At 47.7% G+C, this 24,323-nt stretch overlaps 1 protein-coding gene across 6 annotated transcripts in view; it reads left to right on the top strand.

Annotated features, from left to right (window-relative positions):
• LOC142504014 (putative ferric-chelate reductase 1) overlaps positions 1–24,323 on the top strand; it is a 68,826-nt gene that overhangs the window by 11,003 nt on the left and 33,500 nt on the right. For 2 of the 6 annotated variants that reach the window (XM_075617107.1, XM_075617101.1), the window contains exons 1-2: positions 3,542–3,758; positions 8,664–8,859. In XM_075617107.1, coding sequence (XP_075473222.1) covers positions 3,732–3,758; positions 8,664–8,859 — 223 coding nt within the window. In that variant the 5' untranslated portion in view covers positions 3,542–3,731. Of the gene's footprint in view, positions 1–3,541; positions 3,782–4,176; positions 4,254–8,123; positions 8,553–8,663; positions 8,860–24,323 lie in introns of those variants that run through there. The other 4 variants (XM_075617103.1, XM_075617106.1, XM_075617105.1 and 1 more) reach the window with 4 other exon arrangements.

Here is a 24,323-nt window from a genome sequence, read left to right as displayed (position 1 = left end):
AATGGATATTTATACGACGAGGTTTACCGCTCTTTAATGAACCAACATGAGAGGCCTTCACAGGTGTAATTAGTACTCAATTAGTACCTAAGTGAATTAGGGCCGGCCTTAGGGCAAGGCGGCCCCCTTGGGCCCCACGCCTTCGGGGGCCCAGTGCTCCCTCCTCCTGTTGACATCGGGATCAAATCTCCCGCCCCTCACTGCCTGCCTTTTAAGTGCCTCCCGCCCCTGCTATGTATGACACGAGTAACCAGCAGCCCCTCCAGACTCTGCAAGTTCTCTGGTGCCTGTAACGCTGTGCTCACCACAAACAAGGCGGGACCCCGGTACTGAGGTGGGAATGGGTGTAAACACCACACACAGCCACGGGGGCACGTATGGAGAGTGGATGGTCAGGCAGCCGGGTCGGGATGGAGAGGTTAGATTAGTCTTGATTTTTGCCGAGGTCAGGGGTAGGAGCCGGTAGAATGGTCGGAGTCCGATAGCCGTGGTCAGGGGTTGGAGCCAGTAGAAACATAGAAGTCCATAAGCCGTGGTCAGGATTGGAGAGAAGCGGAAGGTCAGAGGAAAGCCGGGGTCGGTAACCCAAAAGTGCGGAGTCCAAGGGTCAAGCCGGGTCAGTACACAGGAGATCAATCTGAAAGCAAGGCACACGGGGCAAGGCTAGGAACCGGGAAGTGGGAGAACAAACGTTACCAGGAACTATGCTCAGCCAAAGTGCAAGTGGCACACTGAGCATACAGCTGCAGCGGCCATTATTCAAACGAATCACGGCGCCGATTTCGTGTGCGTTGCTGTACTCCACGCAGCATGAATGCGGCCAATTGCCGCAGGCACCCGCGCTTATCGTGATTGCTTTGTTGAATTTCATGGATTCTGTTTCTTTGGGTGCAATGAAATGAATGAATTGTAATGTGTACAGTACTGTGCTACTGTGTCACTGTCACTGTGTCACTGTGTCACTGTGTCACTGTGTCACTGTGTCACTGTGTCACTGTGTCACTGTGTCACTGTGTCACTGTGTCACTGTGTCACTGTGTCACTGTGTTACTGTGCTACTGTATCAATTTAAGGTGTTTAAAAACCAGAACTCTAAAATGCCATTTTCTGCACTCTGCACAATCGCGTCTTAAGGCGGTAAGGTTGGTAGACATCCCGCGTCATGACATCGGTATTCTGATGTACACAATGGCGTCAAATGTTTGAATAATGGCCGCTGCAGCTGTATATGGGAGAGCAGGACCAATGAGAGAGAGGGGAGGAGTAGAGGTGGGGCCTCAGCAGAGGCAGGGATTGGAGGAGTGGTGCAGGAGACAGGTGGGTGTGATGAGAGTAGTTGGCGCGCAGCTGGGGCAGGGCTGTCTAAACAGCATTATAGGCCCCCGGGCAAAGCCGTGCACTGGGCCCGGCCTACACAACCACTCACAGGGAAAAAATGTACATTATCGATAAAATAAACTTATATTTATTAGTACCTCCAGACATTCAATGCAGACACGCCAACTCCCCGCTGCAAGTCGTCATTTTTCTCCTTGTACCGAGTTAGCGGGAGATTTGGATGTTGAGGCGGGAGATCGGAAAATTAGTGTTAAATTCTGGTCTGTGCATAGATTAGCGTGAGGCCCCTGTGCTCGTAGCGTTACGCCTACGCTAATGAGATCACTAATGGTCATTGTTTTTGCATATAATTAGCTTTGTGGATAAGAGGTAACCCAAGAAATAAAAATAGCACTTGTGAGCACATTCATGTCTCAGACAGGCCTGCAACCCTGCCCTTCCCCATTATCTCCTAGCATACAGCGCTTCCACTGCAGCCAGGGATTCTGGGTAATGACATGCAAATGAGCACTCACACGGTGTCACCTTTTGCTTCAAACCCATTTTAACATGGACCCCTATAAACTTACATCTGCCGCATTCCACAGCCTTTTCAGCACAAACTGTGTTAAAGTGCTGAGCTACTGTAGTAACTTTACTCACAGACAATATTTTTTTTTTTACATTTTGGGCATCATGAGTGTGAGGCTGGTTATACTGGCTTTGTAATGTAAAGCTGGGATAGGTTTCAACCACACGTTATAAAAGTTATGGTGGCTACAAAAAACTGTACAGTAAATTAAATGTGAGGACTTTCACATGTCTTAACAAAACAGAAAGGCCCAGCGCAACATCCAAAGTGACACAAGATATAGTGCAATACTTCAGTGATTTTCTGCTCATGAGTAAGGGTCATTTAGTTAAACCCTTTGGCCAAAGCGTTATAAGCCTGCAGCCACGTCACGGCACGACCAGTCTGCAGCCACGTCACGGCATGACCAGTCTGTAGCCACGTCACGGCATGACCAGTCTGCAGCCACGTCACGGCATGCCCAGCCTGCAGCCACGTCACGGCATGACCAGTCTGTATCCACGTCACGGCATGACCAGTCTGCAGACACGTCACGGCATGCCCAGCCTGCAGCCACGTCACGGCATGACCAGTCTGTATCCACGTCACGGCATGCCCAGCCTGCAGCCACGTCACGGCACGACCAGTCTGCAGCCACGTCACGGCATGACCAGTCTGTATCCACGTCACGGCACGACCAGTCTGCATCCACGTCACGACACGATTAGTCTGCAGCCATGTCACGGCACGACCATTCTCCAGCCACGTCACGGCTTGACCAGTCTGCAGCCATGTCACGGCATGACCAGTCTGCAGCCACGTTACGGCATGACCACTCTGCAGCCAAATCACGGCACGACCAGTCTGCAGCCACGTCACGGCATGACCAGTCTGCAGCCACGTCACGGCACGGCCAGTCTGCAGCCACGTCACGGCATGACCAGTCTGCAGCCACGTCACGGCATGACCAGTCTGCAGGTCCTAACACTACCTGGCACAATTCTCATGCACCTCTCTTCTCTGCTGGAGGGAGACAGACCGTACTGGGTCTGTGATACACAGGATCATGATAAAAACTGCTCATTGGAGGGGCCACACCTCCAAACAACAACGGTTTGCAATCACCCAGCAAGCACAAGGACCCCAAAACTTTCACATGTCTCAGACAGGTCTGCAACCCTGCCCTTCCCCATTATCTCTTAGCATTCAGTGCTTCCACTGCAGTCAGGGATTCTGGGTAAGAACATGCAAATGAGAACACAGGTGTCACCTTTTGCTTCCAATCCATTTTAACATGGAGCCCTGTGTGTGTGTGTGTGTGTGTGTGTGTGTGTGTGTGTGTGTGTGTGTGTGTGTGTGTGTGTGTGTGTGTGTGTGTGTGTGTGTGTGTGTGTCTGTGTGTGTGTGTTAAACCCAGGGTAAACTAACGGACGTTACCTATTTAGGTAACGTTAGTAGCCCAGATTAACAGTACTCATGCGGAGTTTACCCGTGTGTGTTTCAGTATTACAAATCTTGAGCTAGCAATGCTCAGACATACTCAGTGACGCTTCATGTTGCAGCATGTTTCTTTGAGCGAGGGCCGATTTCTAAGTGTCTGTTGCGACACTCACCGTCCGACTGCAACAACTGGGTGATTTCCCCAGCGCAGGCGAGGAAGGAGATTGCAGGGAAGCTGAATGGCACAGTGTCAGAGAGGCAGCAGCTCATCCCATCAGACACAGGGCTGAGAGCAACTTTTTACCGGCTGCCCTGGGAAAGAGAACAAGAAGCCACCGGTGCCAGGAATAGCACCAAATTCACCAAGAACCAGCCAAGACGGTCCGATGTCTAAACCTGCAGCATGGATCTGTGCCCCCCGATAAGAGAGGCGAAGAGTTTAGGATGAGGGAGGTGAGGGCAGCTCGTGTCAGTTTAGATGCTCCATGATGATGATGGTTCTTTGTTTTTATATAGGGCTGGCAATGTATGCAAGGCTGTACATAGAACTTTCCCGGCAAGGAGTCCCTGCTTGGTAGAGCTTATGCTCTCATTTTGGGTCCAGGGAGGGAGGGGAGGATTGGCGTGGGGGGCTGGGGGGGGACATTGTATGACTTCTCCAAGGCCGCAAGGAGCGGATACTGGGAGTCTGACCGGACACACCCACTTCAAAGATAATGATATTACCTTTGAGCTAATCCTTCAGCCCCCATCAATACTCCAAGGATTGCTCAATATCGGGAAAGTGTTTTTCAAGCGGGGGTTTCACGGGGTTCTGTGCCAGCGACGGAGGGCACGCCCAGCCAGAAATCGTGAACAACTTCCAGTGTCGGCCGCTTTGGTGGGGCCTCCGGCATCACTGGCTGGGCACTAACAAGAGGGTGTTGTGTGTCAAAATGGGGGGTTGTGAATGTGTGTAAAATCAGGGGGGAGGTTGTGAGTGTGAGTAAAATCAGGGGGGAGGTTGTGAGTGTGAGTAAAATCAGGGGGGAGGTTGTGAGTGTGAGTAAAAACAGGGGAAGAGGTTATGAATGTGAGTAAAATCAGGGGATGAGGTTGTGAGTGTGAGTAAAACAGGGGAGAGGGTTATGTGTGTGTTTAAAATCAGGGGGGGGGGTTGTAAGTGTGAGTAAAATCAGGGGAGGGGGTTGTGAGTGTGAGAAAAATCATGGGAGGGGGTTGTGAGTGTGAGAAAAATCAGGGGAGGGGGTTGTGAGTGTGAGCAAAATCAGGGGAGGAAGTTGTGAGTAAAATCAGGGGAGGGTTTTTTGAGTGTGAGTAAAATCAGGGAGGGGGTTGTGAGTGTGAGTAAAATCAGGGGAGAGGGTTGTGTGTGAGTAAAATCAGAGGACAGGGTTATGAGTGTGTGAAATCAGGGGAAGGGTTTGTGAGTGTGAGTAAAAAGAGGGGAGGAGGTTGTGAGTGTGAGTAAAATCAGGGGGGAGGTTGTGAGTGTGAGGAAAATCAGGGGAGGAAGTTGTTAGTGTGAGCAAAATAAGGGGAGTGGTTTGTGAGGGTGTGTAAAAACGGGAAGGGGATGTGAGTGTGAGTAAAATCAGGGGAGGAGGTAGTGAGTGTGAGAAAAATCAGGGGAGGAGTTTGTGAGTGTAAGTAAAAAGTGGGGAGGGGGTAGTGAGTGTGAAAGAAATCGGGAGGTTGTGAGTGTGAGTAAATTCAGGGGAGGTGGTTGTGAGTGTGAGTAAAATCAGGGGGGAGGTTGTGAGTGTGAGTAAAATCAGGGGAGGGTTGTGAGTGAGTAAAATCAGGTGCGGGGTTGTGAGTATGAGAAAAATCAGGGGAGAGGGTTATGAGTGTGAGTAAAATAAGGGGTGGAGGTTGTGTGTGAGTAAAATCAGGAGGGGTGTGTGTGAGTAAAATCAGGGAAGGAGGTTATGAGTGTGAGTAAAATCAGGAGGGAGGTTGTGAGTGTGAGTAAAATCAGGGGAGGAGGTTGTGAGTAAAATCAGGGAAGGAGGTTATGAGTGTGAGTAAAATCAGGGGGGAGGTTGTGAGTGTGAGTAAAATCAGGGGAGGGTTGTGAGTGTGAGTGAAAACAGGGGAGGAGGTTACGAGTGTGGGTAAAATCAGGGGAGATGGTTGTGAGTGTGAGTAAAATCACAGGAGGGGGTTGTGAGTGTGAGTAATATAGGAGAGTGGGCTGTGTGGGTGAGTAAAAACAGAGGGGTTGTGAGTGTGAGTAAAATCAGGGGAGGGGTTGTGAGTGTGAGTAAAATCTGGGGAGAGGGTTGTGAGTGTTAGTAAAATCAAGGGAGGAGGTTGTGAGTGTGAGTAAAATCAGGGGAGGAGGTTGTGAGTGTGAAATAAATCAGGGGAGGTTGTGAGTGTGAGTAAAATCAGGGGTGGAGGTTTTATGTGAGTAAAATTGGGAGGGGGTTGTGTGTGAGTAAAAACAGGGGAGGAAGTTGTGTGTGAGTAGATTAAGGGGAGGTGGTTGTGCGTGTGAGTAAAATCGGGAGGAGGTTGTGTGTGAGTAAAAACAGGGGAGGAAGTTGCGTGTGAGTAGATTAAGGGGAGGGGGTTGTGCGGGTGAGTAAAATCAGGGGAGGGGGTTGTGAGTGTTAGAAAAATCATGGGAGAAGGGAATGAATGTGAGTAAAATCAGGGAGGGGGTTGTGAGTGTGAGTAAAAATGGGGAAGATGGTGTGAGTGTGAGTAAAATCAGAGGAGAGTGTTGTGAGTGTGAGAAAAATCAGGGGAGGTGGTTGTGAATGTGAAAGAAATCAGGTGTGTGTGTGTGTGTGTGTGTGTGTGTGTGTGTGTGTGTGTGTGTGTGTGTGTGTGTGTGTGTGTGTGTGTGTGTGTGTGTGTGTGTGTGTGTGTGTGTGTGTGTGTGTGTGTAAACTGGAGGAGGTTGTGTGTGTGTAAAAACAGTGGAGGAGGTTGTGAGTGTGTAAAAACAGTGGAGGAGGTTGTGAGTGTGTAAAAACAGTGGAGGAGGTTGTGAGTGTGAGTAAAATCAGGGGAGGAGGTTGTGAGTGTGAGTAAAATCAGGGGAGGAGGTTGTGAGTGTGAGTAAAATCAGGGGAGGAGGTTGTGAGTGTGAGTAAAATCAGGGGAGGAGGTTGTGAGTGTGAGTAAAATCAGGGGAGGAGGTCGTGAGTGTGAGTAAAATCAGGGGAGGAGGTTGTGAGTGTGAGTAAAATCAGGGGAGGAGGTTGTGAGTGTGAGTAAAATCAGGGGAGGAGGTCGTGAGTGTGAGTAAAAGCGGGGGAGGAGGTTGTGGATTATTGTTAATTAGACGATAATTGCATTGTTTTGCCTCCCTGTGCACAGCGAGTAACTGCAGCCCTGCTCGGGTCGGGGGGAGTAACGTTGGGGCGGGGGTCAGACCATCAAGTGCAGAGGCACAGTGACACAGTGACACAACATACAGACATAGACATCCATAGTGATACCCTGCGCTCAGGGAAACACATAGTAACACAGTCACACAATGACAGCCACCCACACATACTGTGTCATCCAGAGAAACACATATAGTGCCACAGTGACACAGTGACAGCCACACACACATACTGTGTCATCCAGGCAAACACATATAGTGACACAGTGACAGCCACACACACATACTGTGTCATCCAGGGAAACACATATAGTGACACAGTGACAGCCACACACATACTGTGTCATCTAGGGAAACACATACAGCGACACAGTGACAGCCACACACACATACTGTGTCATCTAGAGATACACATATAGTGACACAGTGACAGCCACACACATACTGTGTCATCCAAAGATACACAGATAGTGACACAGTGACAGTGACAGCCACACACACATACGGTGTCATCCAAAGATAAACATATAGTGACACAGTGACAACCACACACACATACTGTGTCATCCAGAGATACACATATAGTGACACAGTGACAGCCACGCACACATACTGTGTCATCCAGAGATACACATATAGTGACACAGTGCCACAGTGACAGCCACACACACATACTGTGTCATCCAGGGAAACACATTTAGTGAGTGACACATTGAGGTTGGAGACAGCTTGAAGCTGGTGACCCCACGGAAGTGTTTGCCAGTCCATGCAGCTCAGTGATTAATACTGATACATTTCAGTATTAGTCACATTCCCTTACATACTGTAAGCTGCCCCCACAGACATCACTGGGGTAACCCTATTAGTGAAGATGTTTGCTCCTGCTGAAGCCAGCCGGGGAAGTGGATATACAGTAAATGTGTGACTGGGCTGAGCTTGAGACACATATTTACCAAGCAGTGCTATCCCATGACACACCCTCCTGCTGAGTCACTTAAATGTATGTAAATAGCAGCACTTCCTATGTATGACCTTGAGTGTCCTTGGCCATGCGTCTTTCCTCTCGCTCCTTGTTTCCCCGGGAGAAAGACAGCAGAGATCTGTATGAGCTTAGTGCAGCATATGTCCTGCTCCTTGTGCTTCTCTCACCACAGCTTTGTGCAAAAACCGGTGCAAAATACAGCACCAGATTCATTGTAAAAAAAAATGTATGCACCTGGAATCTTTTCTGTTCTGAGGTTGATATAAAGTTGGTCCGGATCATACTGTGGTTCTGCTATCTCAGCGCACCCCGAATCCTTTGTATAGAGTTAATTGCTTGACGCCTCTCCATGTACACACAGCGACAATCTCAGGAACGTCCCAAGGGACGGGGCGTAGTTCACCTGCTCGTGGTGGACTTCACAGATAGCGAGGTGTTATAAATATTTGAGCAGGGCACGGCTGGGAGTTTCTCATCTCTGGCCAGGACGGACAGTAACTCATTTCGGAGCAGAGCGGCCGACCAGCACAGGGTTAATCATCTCCCCCTAGCTGGAGAAAAGACCTGTGACTCAATGATGCTTGCAGATACAGCACAGGAATGAGTCTTTTAGCCCCATTGTAATGCAGCGATCCATGAATTTAACTCACATAATCAGTATTGTGTGCCCTGGGTATGTCCTGCACTGTTTTGTATGTTTTTCTAGTGTTAAAATCATTCTTTTTGCAAAAAAAATCTCTAGCTGCTGTAACCTTGACATGGCGCTGGGCTCTGGGGAAAGCTCCATTTTAACCTCCCGGACACTAAATATTTCAAATGCTTCTATCTGCCGAAAGCAGCGTCCGATTTAAAAAATAAACACAGTGTTGGAAAAGGCCGGAAGATATATCTTAAAGAAAGTAAGTTTTAAAAATGCAAGAAAAATGCTGCTTTTAAGAAGACCCATGCAGCCCAAAATATTACTAATGGTAACATACAGAGAATATGACTTGGTGCCTTTTTCTTCCCAGATGGAGAGGTTTGGTTTGATTGGTCTCATTTTGTGCGAGTTCCTTATTGCCCACGTGGCCGGATATCCGAATGGCCTGGTCAGCAGTGTGTGTGACACCATGATACCAAACCACAACGCCAACTCACAGACATCCGCGCCTCCATACACTGTGACTGTGTCTCACACCTCATTCACAGCAGGGGATCGGATCACAGGTGAGAGATGTGTAAAGTCCCTGCTGATTATTGTATTGTATGTCTTTATTTATATAGCGCCATTAATGTACATAGCGCTTCACAGTAGTAATACACGTGGTAATAAAATAAATAACAGATAATATAAATAACAGATCATGGGAATAAGTGCTTTAGGCATAAAAGTAACATTAAGGAAGAGGAGTCCCTGCCCCAAGGAGCTTACAGTCTAATTGGTATAAGGGTTTACCAAATTACTACTCCTGATGAAGGCGTCATTACGTCGAAACGCATAGAGTCTGGCTCGTTAGCCATCTTACAGGAGGAAGAGAAGCAGAGGGAGTCTTGGTGGTGTCCTCCGTTCCGGCGAGCTGTGACGACACGATCCGGAAGTGACGTCACGGTGTCCAGACGCACGCGAGAGCTGTGAGCAGTGTGTACCGGGCGGTGAGAGTTTGCGACACCCTAAAGACCCAGCTGTATACTGCCTTTACTTTTAAGACCTATGTAAGCCTCCATTCGTGACCTTTATTTATAAATTTTGTTATTCTATCTGCACCATGGCGGTTTTCTCTTTTTCATGAGATTGCTGACCGTTTATACCGCACCTGACTGGGATGATTCACAGTTCCAGACAGATTCAATGCTCTTAATTCTACTTCGCTTGTGAGTAGTAATTTGGCAATCCCTTATATTTGATTGACACATTGTTACTGTATTACACTATCCACATTTTTCTTTTTTGGGTATCCGCGACGCTCCCCTGGAATTCGATCAACTGTGCACCTTCAGACTCTTGAAACAGTTTTTTCTGCAGGGTCGAGTGATAAGTGGTTTTTACCTTTGTATTCACTTTTTATTGTTATTTACACTCACTGAATATGTATCACTATTGATTTATTTATTCACTTCATTGTTCTATTGATTTATTTAATCACTACACTGTTTTATTGATTTATTTATTCACTTCACTGTTTTATTGGGTTTAGTAGAGCGCCATCTAGCATTTGTTTTATAGAGTCTAATTGGTAGGTAGGGAGAACGTACAGAGACAGTAGGAGGGAGTTCTGGTAAGTGCGTCTGCAGGGGGCCAAGCTTTATGTATCATATGTATAGTATTATCCACAGTGCTATTCATATGTCTTAAGGTGGGTCTTAAAGGTGGATAGAGAGGGTGCTAGTCGGGTACTGAGGGGAAGGGCATTCCAGAGGTGTGGGGCAGTCAGTGAAAAAGGTTTAAGGCGGGAGAGGGCTTTAGATATAAAGGGGGTAGAAAGAAGACATCCTTGAGAAGAACGCAAGAGTCTGGATGGTGCATAACGAGAAATTAGGGCTGAGATGTAAGGAGGGGCAGAAGAGTGTAAAGCTTTAAAAGTGAGGAGAAGAATGGAGTGTGAGATGCGGGATTTGATCGGAAGCCAGGAGAGGGATTTCAGGAGGGGAGATGCTGAGACAGATCTAGGAAAGAGTGATTCTGGCAGCAGCGTTTAGGATAGATTGTAGGGGAGGCAGGAAGACCGGACAGCAGGAGGTTACAGTAATCAAGACGGGAGAGAATGAGGGCCTGAGTCAGAATTTTAGCAGTCGAGCAACAGAGGAAAGGGCGTATCTTAGTTATATTGCGGAGGAAAAAGCAACAGGTTTTACAAATGTTTTGAATGTGAGGGGCGAATGAGAGAGAGGAGTAGAGTGTGACCCCTAGGCAGCGTGCTTGGGCTACTGGGTGAATGATCGTAGTTCCAACAGTAATGTGGAAGGAGGTAGTAGGGCCAGGTATGGGAGGAAGTATGAGGAGCTCTGTTTTAGCCATGTTGAGTTTAAGGCGGCGGAGGGCCATCCAGGATGATATAGCAGAGAGACATTCAGAAACTTTGGTTTGTACAGCAGGTGTAAGCCGGGTGTTGAAAAGTATATTTGTGTGTCGTCAGCATAGAGGTGATAATGAAACCCAAAAGATGTTATTAGGTCACCTAGAGAGAGTGTGTACAGAGAAAAGAGAAGAGGTCCCAGGACAGAGCCCTGGGGTACCCCCACAGAGAGATCAATAGAGGAGGAGGTGTTAGCAGAAGAGACACTGTAAGTACGATGGGAGAGGTAGGATGAGATCCAGGATAGAGCTTTGTTCTGAATGCCAAGAGTATGGAGAATGTGAAGGAGAAGAGGGTGGTCCACGGTGTCAAATGCTGCAGAGAGGTCGAGTAATATGAGCAGAGTGTAATGACTTCTGTCTTTGGCAGCATGGAGGTCGTCAGTTATTTTAGTGAGGGCTGTTTCCGTGGAGTGAGCAGTGCGGAAGCCAGATTGTAGAGGGTCTAGGAGAGATTAGGTGTTGAGAAAATGGAGCAAGAGAGAGAATACAAGACGTTCAAGGAGTTTAGAGGCAAAAGGCAGGAGGGAGACAGGTCGCTAGTTAGAAAGGCAGGTAGGGTCAAGCTTGCTGTTTTTGAGTAATGGTATGACTGTTGCATGTTTGAAGGAGGATGGAAAGGTTCCAGAGCAGAGGGAGGAGTTAAAAATGTGTGTGAGCGTAGGGATTATAGTAGGAGCAAGAGGTTTTAGGAGATGGGAGGGAATGGGGTCAAGAGGGCAAGTGGTAGAGGGAGAGGAGGCGATCAACAGCGACACATCCTCGTCTGAGACAGTGGAAAAAGATTCAAGGAAGGCAGGAGGAGAGTTAGGAAGAGGTGTAGGATGGGTGAAAGAAATAGAGGGGATGTTCTGCCGTATGGATTCCACCTTTTCCTTGAAATAGTCAGAAAATTCCTGAGCGGAGATGGAGGAAGGAGAGGCAGCTGAGGGTGGTTTGAGTAGAGTATCAAAGACAGAGAACAGTCGGCATCGGTTAGACTTGTGCATGTTGATTAGTGAAGAAAAGTAGGCTTGTTTAGCTTGCGAGAGGGCAGAGTTGAAACAGGATAGCATAAATTTGTAGTGAAGGAAGTCTGCGAGAGTATGAGATTTCCTCCAGAGGCGTTCAGAGGAACGAGTGGAGGAACGCAGCATGCGCGTGTGGGAATTTAGCCAGGGTCTAGGGTTAGAAGGGCGAGTGCGGCAGAGAGAAAGCGAGGCATGTAGATCAAGAGAGGAGGACAAGGCAGAGTTGTAGTTCCTGACCAGGTTGTCAGGGTCTGTAGAAGAGCTGAGAGAGGAGAGGGAGGAGTGTAAAATGGACTCAAAGTCAGGTAAGTGAATAGAGCGCAGGTTTCTGCAGAACCGGGGGGGTAGACGGAGGTGGAGAAGGGGAGAAGCGAGTGTGACGATTTAGGGGATTCCATCCCCTCCTTTCTCTCCCTCTGTCCCATCTCCTTCCAATCCCTCTACCCTTTCCCACTCCTGTCCCGCTCCGTCTACCTCCCTCACTACCCCACTGCCTCAGCGCATGCCCCGCAGGTCTCGCACGTCTGCGCGGTCCCCGAGCCCCTGGGGTGGCGCTCCCCGCTTCCAGACACTCGCTATGCCCACGGCCAGTACCTCACCTCCCCTGGCGGTCATGTCCGGTCCTCTGCCTCCCTCCACTGGGGTGCCCGTGGCGCGGCGCTCCGTGCGCCTGGTGACGCAGCCTGTGCACGCGCTCCCTCGGCTCGCAGAGGGTGCGCACACGCTCCTCTTGTTGGGCCTGTCACTCTCCTGACTCCTCCTTCCAGTCCTTACAGGTCATCTCCCTGTCTGCCCCTTCTGTCTCCTCCTCTTCTCTCCCTGACCTATCCCTGTTGTCTCCCACTTCTCCCTCTGCTTCTCCCCGCTCTCCTATTGGTGTGTCTCCCTTTATAATCCCTGTCTGTCCTCTCCGTCCTCGCTCTGCATAGTTCCTGTTTCCCTGTGTGTGCTGACCTATGCTGTTCTCCCTCTGTGTCCCTGCTATACCCTGCTCCTGTGTTACTTTGGATTTCCCTGGCTTTGACTCCTGCTTGTCCTGGACTAACCCTGCTCTCTATACCCTTTGAACCTTGCTGCGAACTCTACCTTGCTGACCTCTGGATTCCTTGGACCTGGCTTTGTACTCTGACGACTCTACTCTCTGGACCCCTGGACATTGGCACACGGACACGACCATTCTTATGCTTTACACCACCAGACGTTGCAAGTATCTTAACTACTCTCTCAACAGGCCCAGCAGCGCTAAACCACACTCCGGGCTTGTTCCCACTGCTGTGGGTGTGTGGTGTAATACCGTTCCCACCTCAGTACTGGGGTCTTGCCAGGTCTGCGGGCATACAGGCGTGACATTATGCAGAGCGCAACAAAAGCAGACCCCCCTGAGGTGGGTACTAGTATTTCCATAGAGGCCTTACAATTTGTCAGTAATCAGCTGTCTACTGTCTCCCAACAATTGGCTAAGTTCTCCCCTCAGGAGAGTCCCATGGCTCCTACACCAGCAGTGGCCACAAACTACGCCAACCCTGGGCCCCGTATTCCTTTTCCGAATCGCTACGATGGGGACCCCCTCACCTGCCGCGGTTTCTTAAACCAATGTGAGGTGCATCAGAAAAAGTGAAGGGAAACACAAAATGGATGTGCCCCCTAAAAGAATTCACTTAAATGCACACCAAACTAGTGTAAAAATTAACTTTTAATAAATTTACATAAAACATATATTACCAAAGTAATGTGTAATGTGAATTAAAAATCTATTAAATTAACGTTATCAAGCATCCGTGTCGTAAATTATAAAGTCATACTATCCCAGATAACCACTTGATATTGGTGGGATATACAGGACAGAGGATGCTAAAAGTCAGGGTATTAACCCCTCTGGAACAACAGTGAGACCAAGTAGTAGAAGTACATGGATGTTCTCAAGTGGGTGGCCAACAGGTTAAATATCCGGCTTCCTTGCTAAATTAGCAAGCACTGCAGAGTGCTTGAGTGATAAAGCTGGCACATACAGTGATGATGATGGTACAAACACTGCATCATGAAACTGCCAGACACAGCAGTGCTGGGGTGAATTCACAGTGATAAACTGTGAAAACGCCTCACATAAAGTGCAAGGAAAGCAGGCACACTCCCTATAAAATTAAATAAATAAATGAATAACAGCCAAGGTCTACACAGTTAGAACCAGGAGACTACAGACACTACATTAAAACAGCTCCAAGTAGGAGACTGACAACATTGCGCAAAAGTTTATCACTGTGAATTCACCCCAGCACTGCTGTGTCTGGCAGTTTCATTATGCAGTGTTTGTACCATCATCATCACTGTATGTGCCAGCTTTATCACTCAAGCACTCTGCAGTGCTTGCTAATTTAGCAAGGAAGCCGGATATTTAACCTGTTGGCCACCCACTTGAGAACATCCATATACTTCTACTACTTGGTCTCACTGTTGTTCCAGAGGGGTTAATACCCTGACTTTTAGCATCCTCTGTCCTGTATATCCCACCAATATCAAGTGGTTATCTGGGATAGTATGACTTTATAATTTACGACACGGATGCTTGATAACGTTAATTTAATAGATTTTTAATTCACATTACACATTACTTTGGTAATATATGTTTTATGTAAATTTATTAAAAGTTAATTTTTACACTAGTTTGGTGTGCATTTAAGTGAATTCTTTTAGGGGGCACATCCATTTTGTGTTTCCCTTCACTTTTTCTGATTCACTTTTCAGTTCACAGTTTGCACCCATCTTTTGATTACCTTATTTATGTATTTAATGACTTCACTCAATTAGTATGGTCCTGTGATCACTCCCTACTCCTCTGCTGTTTCTCTAATGTGAGGTGCAGTTTGAGATGTCCCCCTCACTGTTTCCCACTCGCCGTGCTAAAGTAGCATATGTCTACGCCTTGTCACCGGAGACGCTCTCGCCTGGGCCTCCCCCTATGGGAGCGCAAAAGCAAATTAACGCAAGATTACTCGCTCTTCAGATGCGAGTTTCAACTTGTATTTGATACTCCTGCACGGCGCGAGACAGCCGCATTCTCTCTTTTTCACACTTCACAGCCCCAAAGATCAGCTGCCAAATACGCCATCGAGTTCTGGCCGCTGAAGTCCAATGGAATGATGAGGCACTCGCTGTCGCGTACTGGCACGGACTCTCAGATACGTTGAAAGACGATCTAGCTACTCATGCCCGGCCTTCTTCCCTGGAGGAGTTGATCACCCTGAGCGTACGCATGGATCAGCGTACTCAGGAGCGACAGCACGAGAGGCACTGTTCTCGCTCTCCTTCTTCTGTTGTTTCTCACAGGTCACCTACAACACCCCTCCTGGCACTGGAGTCTCCAGAGCCGATGCAGGTCGGCAGTCAGCAACTTCGGGCCACGGAGAGAGTGCGGCGTCGCCTGAATAGACTTTGCTTCTACTGTGCTTCTCCGGAACATCGTCTCCAGAATTGTCCCCTGAAGCCGGGAAACGGGCACACCGAGTAAAGGTAGAGGGGCTTCTACGGGTACTGTCTCTCCTTGCCCCTCTCATCCCGAAGCTCTCCCATAGAAGTTTCTGCTTCCTGCCACGTTGGAGGGTCCAAACCTTTTCCTGCAGGTTGAAGCTTTCGTCGATTCGGGATCTGGTGGTAACTTCCTGGACCAGAAGTTCGCGTCGTGGGAATCAAATCCCCATGGTCAGAAGGAAGACCCCCATTGGCCCTTCGAGGCCATCGACGGCCGACCACTCCAGCCAGCGTTTATCATTTGGGAGTCTATTCCTCTTACATTGACCTTGGCTGATGGTCATAAGGAGGTAATCATCTTCGATATTTTTCAATCTCCTACTGTGCAAATTATTTTAGGATTGCCTTGGCTTTAACTCCACAATCCGCGCATTGACTGGACCGGTACTTTGCTTCTCCAGTGGCCTTCGTCCGCAGATGCCGTTCCTGCGGAGTCTCCTGTTGCAATGCTTGCCGGCTTGGATTCCGTTTCTTCTACTCTATTGACCCTGCCTACCGTGTATCATGAGTACCTGGATGTGTTCAACAAGGTACAAGCGGAGGTTCTTCCTCATCATCGTCCGTACGATTGTCCTATCGATCTCACTCCTGGGACCATCCTGCCAAAGTCTAAGTCATATCCACTCTCCGTCCCGGAGACCGAGGCCATGACGTCCTACATTCAGGAACATTTGGAGAAAGGATTCATCCGCAACTCTACCTCCCCTGCCGGGGCTGGCTTCTACTTTGTGAAGAAGAAGGATGGATCACTTAGGCCGTGTATTGACTTCCGCGGACTCAATAAGATCACGGTGAAGAACCGGTATCCTCTTCCTGTTCGTGGGTACCAGCATGTCACATCCATGCCCCAAGACTACTCCTTCAGTTCCACCAAAAGTTCCCGCTCAAGCTTTGGTTGGATTGCTCGGAGATCGATCCTCAAGGGGGGGATACTGTGACGATTCAGGGGATTCCTTCCCCTCCCTCTGTCCCATCTCCTTCCAATCCCTCTACCCTTTCCCACTCCTGTCCTGCTCCGTCTACCTCGCTCACTACCCCACTGCCTCAGCGCATGCCCCGCAGGTCTCGAACGCCCGCGCGGTCCCTGAGCCCCTGCGGCGGCACTCCCCGCTACCAGACACTCGCTATGCCCGCGGCCAGTACCTCACCTCCCCTGGCGGTCCCGTCCGGTCCTCTGCCTCCCTCCACTGGGGTGCCTGTGGCACGGTGCTCCGCGCGCCTGGTGACACAGCCTGTGCGAGCGCTCCCTCGGCTCATAGAGGGTGCGCGCACACGCTCCTCTTCTGGGGCCTGTCGCTCTCCTGATTCCTCCTCCCGGTCCCTGCGGGCCATCTCCCTGTTACAGCCTGTGCGCACGCATCCTCAGCTTACAGAGGGCGCGCGCACATGCTCCTCTTCTTGGGCCTGTCACTCTCCTGACGACTCCTCCCAGACCTTACACGTCATCTCCCTGCCTGCCCCTTCTGTCTCCTCCTCTTCTCTCCCTGACCTATCCCTGTTGTCTCCCACTTCTCTCTCTGCTCCTCCCCGCTCTCCTATTGGTGTGTCTCCCTTTATAATCCCTGTCTGTCCTCTCTATTGTCGCTCTGCATAGTTCGTTTCCCTGTGTGTGCTGACCTATGCTGTGCTCCCTCTGTGTCCCTGCTATACCCTGCTCCTGTGTTACTTTGGATTTCCCTTGCTTTGACCCCTGCTTGTCCTGGACTAACCCTGCTCTCTGTACCCTTTGAACCTTGCTACGAATTCTACCTTGCTGACCTCTGGATTCCTTGGACCTGGCTTTGTACCCTGATGACTCTACTCTCTGGACCCCTGGACATTGGCACACGGACAGGTCTGCGGGCATACAGGCATTACAGCGAGATAGAGAGAATGAGATGAGGTGATGGTCAGAGAGAGGAAAAGGGGAAATGGAGAAATCAGAGAGAGAGAAGTTTTTAGTGAAAACCAGGTCTAAGTAGTGGCCATCCTTGTGGGTGCTGGCTGCAGTCCACTGTTGAAGACCAAAAGAAGAGGTTAGTGAAAGAAAGCGGGAAGCCCAAGGGAGAGAGCGGTCATCAATGTGGCAATTGAAGTCCCCAAGGAGAAGAACAGGGGAGTCTGAGGAGAGAAAGAAAGAGAGCCAGGATTCAAAGTGAGAGAGAAAGGCAGAAGGGGGATGAGTAGAGGTAGGTGGGCGATAGATGACCGCCACGTGGACAGGGAGAGAAGAGATCTGGACAGTGTGAACCTCAAAGGAGGGAAAAGCAAGAGAGGGTGGAATAGGAAGGGTTCGGTAACGGCAGAGAGAGGACAGCAGGAGCCCCACGCCTCCACCCCTGCCATCAGGGCACGGAGTGTGGGAGAAGGAAAGGCCACCGTAGGAGAGGGCAGCTTCCAGAGCAGAGTCAGACTGAGTGAGCCAGGTCTCAGTTATAGCAAAGAGAAGCAGGGAGTGAGAGAGAAAGAAGTCATGCACAGAGATGAACTTGTTAGAGAGGGAGCGAGCATTCCAAAGGGCACAGGAGAATGGGAGAGAGCAGGGAGGGTGGCAGGGGATGGGTATGAGGTTGGAGGGGTTAACACCAGAAGGCGTAGAAGTTGCATGTGGGAGGCGAGGACGAGCACATGTAGGAATAAGGCAGGAACCAGGATTGGGAGAGATATCCCCAGAAGCAAGGAGGAGAAGCATGGAAAGAAAGAGAATGTGTGAGGATGATTTGTAGGGGTGTGTTTTAGTGCAGGGGATATAGCTGTGTGGTGACAGAGGGCGCAGGTAAGAAAGGAGTTCATGTGAACTGAGAAGTGGGGAAGAAAGGAGAGATGGAGATATATGAATAGAGTTTGAGACATAAGGAGACTGGTGGAAGGAAGTGCATAATTTGAAAATAAGTGAGGTTACAGCAAATATAAAAAGTAAAGGCGGCATCACAGCAATAGTTATGTGTTGAGATGTGCAGTCTGGGATAGATGATATCCTCCTTTCCAACATTATAGTGTTATAGATGTATATCTATCTGTGTGTTATAGATATATATATATATCACTCTGTGTGTTATAGATATATATCTCTGTGTGTTATAGATATATATCACTCTGTGTGTTATAGATATATATCACTCTGTGTGTTATAGATATATATCACTCTGTGTGTTATAGACATATATAGTTACATAGTAGATGAGGCTGAAAAAAGACTTCGTCCATCAAGTTCAACCTATGCTAAATTTAGACAACAGATACTTTATCATATATCTATACTTATTGATCCAGAGGAAGGCAAACAAAACCCCAGAGTCACATCATCCAATGATATCTCACAAGGGGGGAAATAAATTCCTTCCTGACTCCAAGAATTGGCAATCGTATTAATCCCTGGATTAACATCCTTCCCATGTATACTTATTTGGTATATCCCTGTATACCTTTCCTATCTAAAAACATGTCCAACCTTTTTTTGAACAAATTTATTGTATCTGCTATCACAGTCTCCATGGGTAATGAATTCCACATTTTAACTGCCCTTACTGTAAAGAACCCTTTCCTTTGTTGCTGGTGAAATTTCCTTTCCTCCAACCTTAAGGGATGGCCCGAGTCCTTTGTACTGCCCGTGGGATGAATAGTTCTTTTGAAAGCTCCTTGTATTGTCCCCGAATATATTTGTATATAGTTATCATATCCCCTCTTAGACGCCTCTTTTCTAATGTAAATAAATCTAATTTAACTAGCCTCTCCTCATAAGTTAGAATGTCCATCCCCTTTATTAATTTGCTGGCTTTTCTCTGCACTCTATCTAGTTCCATAATGTCTTTTCTTAGGATTGGTGCCCAAAATTGTACTCCATATTCAAGGTGTGGTCTTACTAATGCTTTGTAAAGGGGCATAATTATGTTTACTTCCCTTCCATCCATTGCCCGTTTGATGCAAGATAAGATCTTGTTTGCCTTTGCAGCTACTGCACGACTTTGGGCACTATTGCTAAGCCTGCTGCCTACAAGCACTCCTAAATCCTTCTCCATCAAGGATTCCCCCAATATATCTCCATTTAATTTGTAAGTCGCCTTTTTATTCTTGCCTCCCAAATGCATAACCTTACATTTATCCTCATCTGCCATTTACCTGCCCACGTTTCCAGCCTCTCCAAGTCCTTCTGTAGAGAAATTACATCCTGCTCTGATTCTATTACCTCACACAATTTAGTATCATCAGCAAAGATGGAGACTTTGCTCTCGATGCCAACCTCAAGGTCATTAATAAACAAGTTAAAAAGCAGGGTTCCCAGTACCGATCCCATAGGTACTCCACTCACGACTTTAGCCCTCTGTGTGTTATAGATATATATCTCTGTGTGTTATAGATATATCTCCCTGTGTGTTATACAGTATATATCTCTTTGTGGGTTATACAGTATATATCTCTATGCGTGTTATAGATATACAGTGGTGTGAAAAAGAAAGTACACCCTCTTTGAATTCTATGGTTTTACATAGGACATAATAACAATCACCTGTTCCTAGCAGGTCTTAAGATTAGGTAAATACAACCTCAGATGAACAAAAACACATAACATATTACACCGTGTCATGATTTATTTAACAAAAATAAAGCCAAAATGGAGAAGCCATGTGTGAAAAACTAAGTACACCTTATGATTCAATAGCTTGTAGAACCACCTTTAGCAGCAATAACTTGAAGTAATCGTTTTCTGTATGACTTTATCAGTCTCTCACATCATTGTGGAGGAATTTTGGTCCACTCTTCTTTACAAAATTGCTTCAGTTCATTGAGGTTTGTGGGCATTTGTTTATGCACAGCTCTCTTAAGGTCCAGCCACAGCATTTCAATCGGGTTGAGGTCTGGACTTTGACTGGGCCAGTGCAACACCCTGATTCTTTTCTTTTTCAGCCATTCTGTTGTAGATTTTCTGGTGTGCTCTGAAGCTAAGGAGGTGTCCTTGACTGGCGGACTACGGGGATTAACCAAGGGGGACTCATAGGGCTGACCCGCAGGGGTTAATACAGAAAAAACCTCAAGGGTTAAGTCAGACTGTGCCTGAGAATCAGAAAAAGAGAAGCTAGCCTCTGAAAGTGGGGTCATAGGGGGTTCAGCCTCTTGCCCTAGGGACCTAACATTAGTCTGCGGAATACAAGGGTTAACAATGGGGACCTCACAGAGCAGACTAACAGGGGTTAAAACAAAAATAACCTCGGGGACAGAGCTTAGAAATTCTGGGTTAAAAAGACATTCTGGGTTCATTCTCTGGTGCCAGGAGAGACACACAGAACTGGGGAATGCAGGGATTTACATTGGGTTACTCATAGGCCTGACTAGCAGGGGTTAAAACAGGAATAACCTTGGGTCTGAACACAGGGGGGTTAACACAGGAGTAGGAAACGTGGCAGCTTCTTCCTTAGCGGGCAGCGACAGGGAGATGGTTTAGCCATTCTTAGGAGGGGGTGGTACCCCCATGGGTTTAGTAACAGGGTTGGCAGAAAAGAAATTGTGATTAGAAAGTGTGTAGGCAGCTAGAAGAGGGTCCCGCTCACTTATGATTAGGTCAAAATCTTGGTATAACACACAAGCGGCATCTAGAATCTGATTTAGAGTCTTTCTATCTGAGGTAGAAATAGCAAGGTGCAGTTGGGAGTACAGGGCCTGTTGAGTCTTTCTTTCCTCTCTAAATTGCTGAGCTTTAGTAAGGAGTTCTTTGCGAATCAGTCTTTCCTGAGGGGTTAAACCTTTATATATGAACGCACTCTCAGGAGGAGGCAGTCTCTCAAACAGGTATGGTCTTCCAAACAGGGACTGGTCCGCAGCCTGGGACATAGGTACAGTAAAACATTTACTAACCCCCGCCACGGAGCGGTCCGGTTTTGTGGGGCCGAGCATACTGTTACGATTGTGCTCGCCACAAACCAGGACCGGACCACGGGGCTGAGGTGGGGTTATATAATCACCGACCTTAGTCCGCACAGACTGATCCGGAGTGCGCAGTTCGTAGTCGTACATCGCAGGGTCAGGATTAGAGAAGGCAGCATCGTCGTTTTAGAAGCAGGAGTTCGGCAACAGGTAGTCAGAAGTTCCCCGCTTCAGCTTAGGAGCGTGAGCGCGGGAGTGGCCTCTGCGCGAGGAGCGGCTCGGCCCATGATGCCGGTCTCAGCAGGGGGAGACAGCAGGCTGGCCGAGGTACACCACGGGGCAGCGTCAGGAAAAACCAATGCTTCAGCACAGAAGCCCAAACAGGCCTCTGCGTGGAGAATAGCAGCAGACCTCAGGAAACGAAGGGTAACCTCTGCTAGGGGGAAATGCAGCAGGTACCAGGAACCAGTGCTGGCTAAACAACGCTTCAGCACAGGAGTCAGGATCAGGCCTCTGCGTGGAGAGTAGCAGCAGACCTCAGGATACTCAGGAAACACAGGCCTCTGCATGGAGATTAGCAGCAGGCCTCAGGGTACTCAGGAAACACAGGCCTCTGCATGGAGATTAGCAGCAGGCCTCAGGGTACTCAGGCCTCTGCATGGAGATAGCAGAAGGCCACAGGATACTCAGGCCTCTGCATGGAAAGTAGCAGCAGGCCTCAGGAACTACTAACGAGAGTAGAAAGGTTAGTACACAAGGAGACAAGCCAGGCGACAGTAATGTCCAGAGAAGGATTATGCTCGGCAGAGAGGGATTGTGGGAATGCAGTACTTAAAGGCCAGCGGGCCAATCTCAGGAGGAGGATGTGAGGGCACTGCTCCAATGACTGAGTACAAGGCTAGGTTGCAGTGATAGCCCGCACAGCTGCTGTTGATTGCAAAGAGGGAATTTAGTGAGATCAACAGCACCCTGCATGGCTACGAGAAAAGCCAGGAGTGGATTCCTCACAGATATATATCACTCTGTGTGTTATAGATATATCTCTCCGTGCTATAGAGATATATATATATATATATATATCTGTCTGTTATACAGTATATACTGTATCTCTCTGTGTGTTATTCAGTATATATCGCTCTGTGTGTTATACAGTATATATCTCTGTGTGTTATACAGTATATATCTCTCTGTGTGTTATACAGTATATATATCTGTGTGTTATTGATATATATCTCTCTGTGTGTTATAGATATATATCTGTGTGTTATTGATATATATCTCTCTGTGTGTTATAGATATATATCTGTGTGTTATAGATATATATCGCTCTGTGTGTTATATATATATATATATATATCCCTCTGTGTGTTATAGATATACTGTATATCTCCGCGTGTTATATATATATATATATCTTTCTGCGTGTTATAGAATCTATAACACGCAGAGATATATATCTCTGTGTGTTATAGATATATATCTCTGCGTGTTATAGATTCTATAACACGCAGAAAGATAGATATATATCTATAACACACAGAGATATACAGTATATCTATAACACACAGAGGGATATATATATATATATATATATATATATATATATATATATATATATATAACACAGAGATATATATCTATAACACACAGAGATATATATCTATAACACACAGAGAGAGAGATATCTATAACACACAGAGCGATATATATCTATAATATATCCTAGGGAAACTCGTCCCCACATGAGCTCAGAGAAACTCTCCTCTGTAAATGCCAAGGACCGAACATCCCCGCTTCAGCATGGTCTGCCGTCCTTCTTCTTCCCTCTGGGATTCAAACCCAGGCAGTTCCAGTAGACTCCGCGATCACCATCCAGCGGGTCCAAGGAACTGTGCCAGCCTTACTTGCTGGGGAACACTTCTCTGTCCCCCTCTCTGGGACAGCAATCTCTCACTCTGTGACTCTCAGCATTGTCTCTCTGTGTTTGTCTTAAACACTTCCTTGTTCACTCAAGGAGTCCATTCTGATTAATTATGCAGCAGATGCTGCTGAGTTCCCTAGGGAGATTAACTCTATGGGGGCTTTTGCGCTGGCGTGACATTTTTTTGCACGTCCGATAAAAATTGAAGCCAGAGGCACGATTCACTACGAATTTCAGCGCGTTCTGGATCGGCCGTGCTCCAATCTGCCAGGTTGTGCGTGCTTCTTTTTGACCCCATGCTATCGGCGTTAAAGTTAAAGCATGATGATAGGTGATAGAAAAAAATCCGCCTGTAACATTTGCATGGAGATGTTGCATCTCCATGCACGGCTGTTACAGGCGATAGTACAGTAAAATTATTCATTTTAATAATAATAAAATAGATGAGCAGGCGGTCTCCTGAGCTGATTTGCATTGGTTTGAGGTCCGGGGACCCCCTGTCGCGCAAACTTTATAGTGTTCACGTCACGTGACGTGGACGCTATAAAAATGGCGGTGACACCGACACCCATGCCCCATACCGGGGCCTGTAACTTGGGAAGCAGGGGGTCCCTGAAGCTGAAATCAATACGGTTCAGCTCAGGAGACCCCCTGCTCCCGCACGGTATTATTAAAAATACATTAAAGCAGCTTCAATACCATAGCGGATAGCCGCTAAGGCAATGAATGGGTTAAGGCACAATAGCATGTTTATTGGGGACAATTGCCCCCCAAAAACATTGCAATACACAACACACCCACCACCTGTACCCCAAACAACCCCCATACCCCCCCCCCCCTGACATACATTACATATCTTTTAATTTTTTTATGCCCAGGAATGATACTATAGGCCGGCGGTGGCCCTTGTGTGGTCCCGCAGGTGCCCGGGGGTCCCCGCTAGCCTGCAGTACAAATGCTGTGCCCCACAAAAATAATTACAAAATACATCAATACTTTTAATTAAATACACCCCCCTAACACATACATATGGATAATACAGCATTTGCCCATTTAAAATACATTAAACAGAATAAATAAAATAAATACAACTTGCACCCACCCTTGCCAGACTGTCACGATGAAGGCCGTCCTCATCCTCACCCTGTCCCTGCCCTTGGGTGCTGCAAAACATACACAAGAATAAAAAGAGCCAATCAAATGTCCCCTAACCCCTTAATCACCTTAGCGGTTATTAACCGCTATAGTAATTAAGGGGTTAACCCACCCTCACCCACCACTCACTCGGGAGGCCTAACCACCCTACCCCACTACCCACCTGTGA

This window comes from Ascaphus truei, chromosome 10, assembly GCF_040206685.1.
Source record: "Ascaphus truei isolate aAscTru1 chromosome 10, aAscTru1.hap1, whole genome shotgun sequence".
Lineage (NCBI taxonomy): Eukaryota > Metazoa > Chordata > Amphibia > Anura > Ascaphidae > Ascaphus > Ascaphus truei.
The sequence above is the reverse complement of the archived record's forward strand: the minus strand, read 5'-3'. Positions and strand labels throughout refer to the sequence as shown.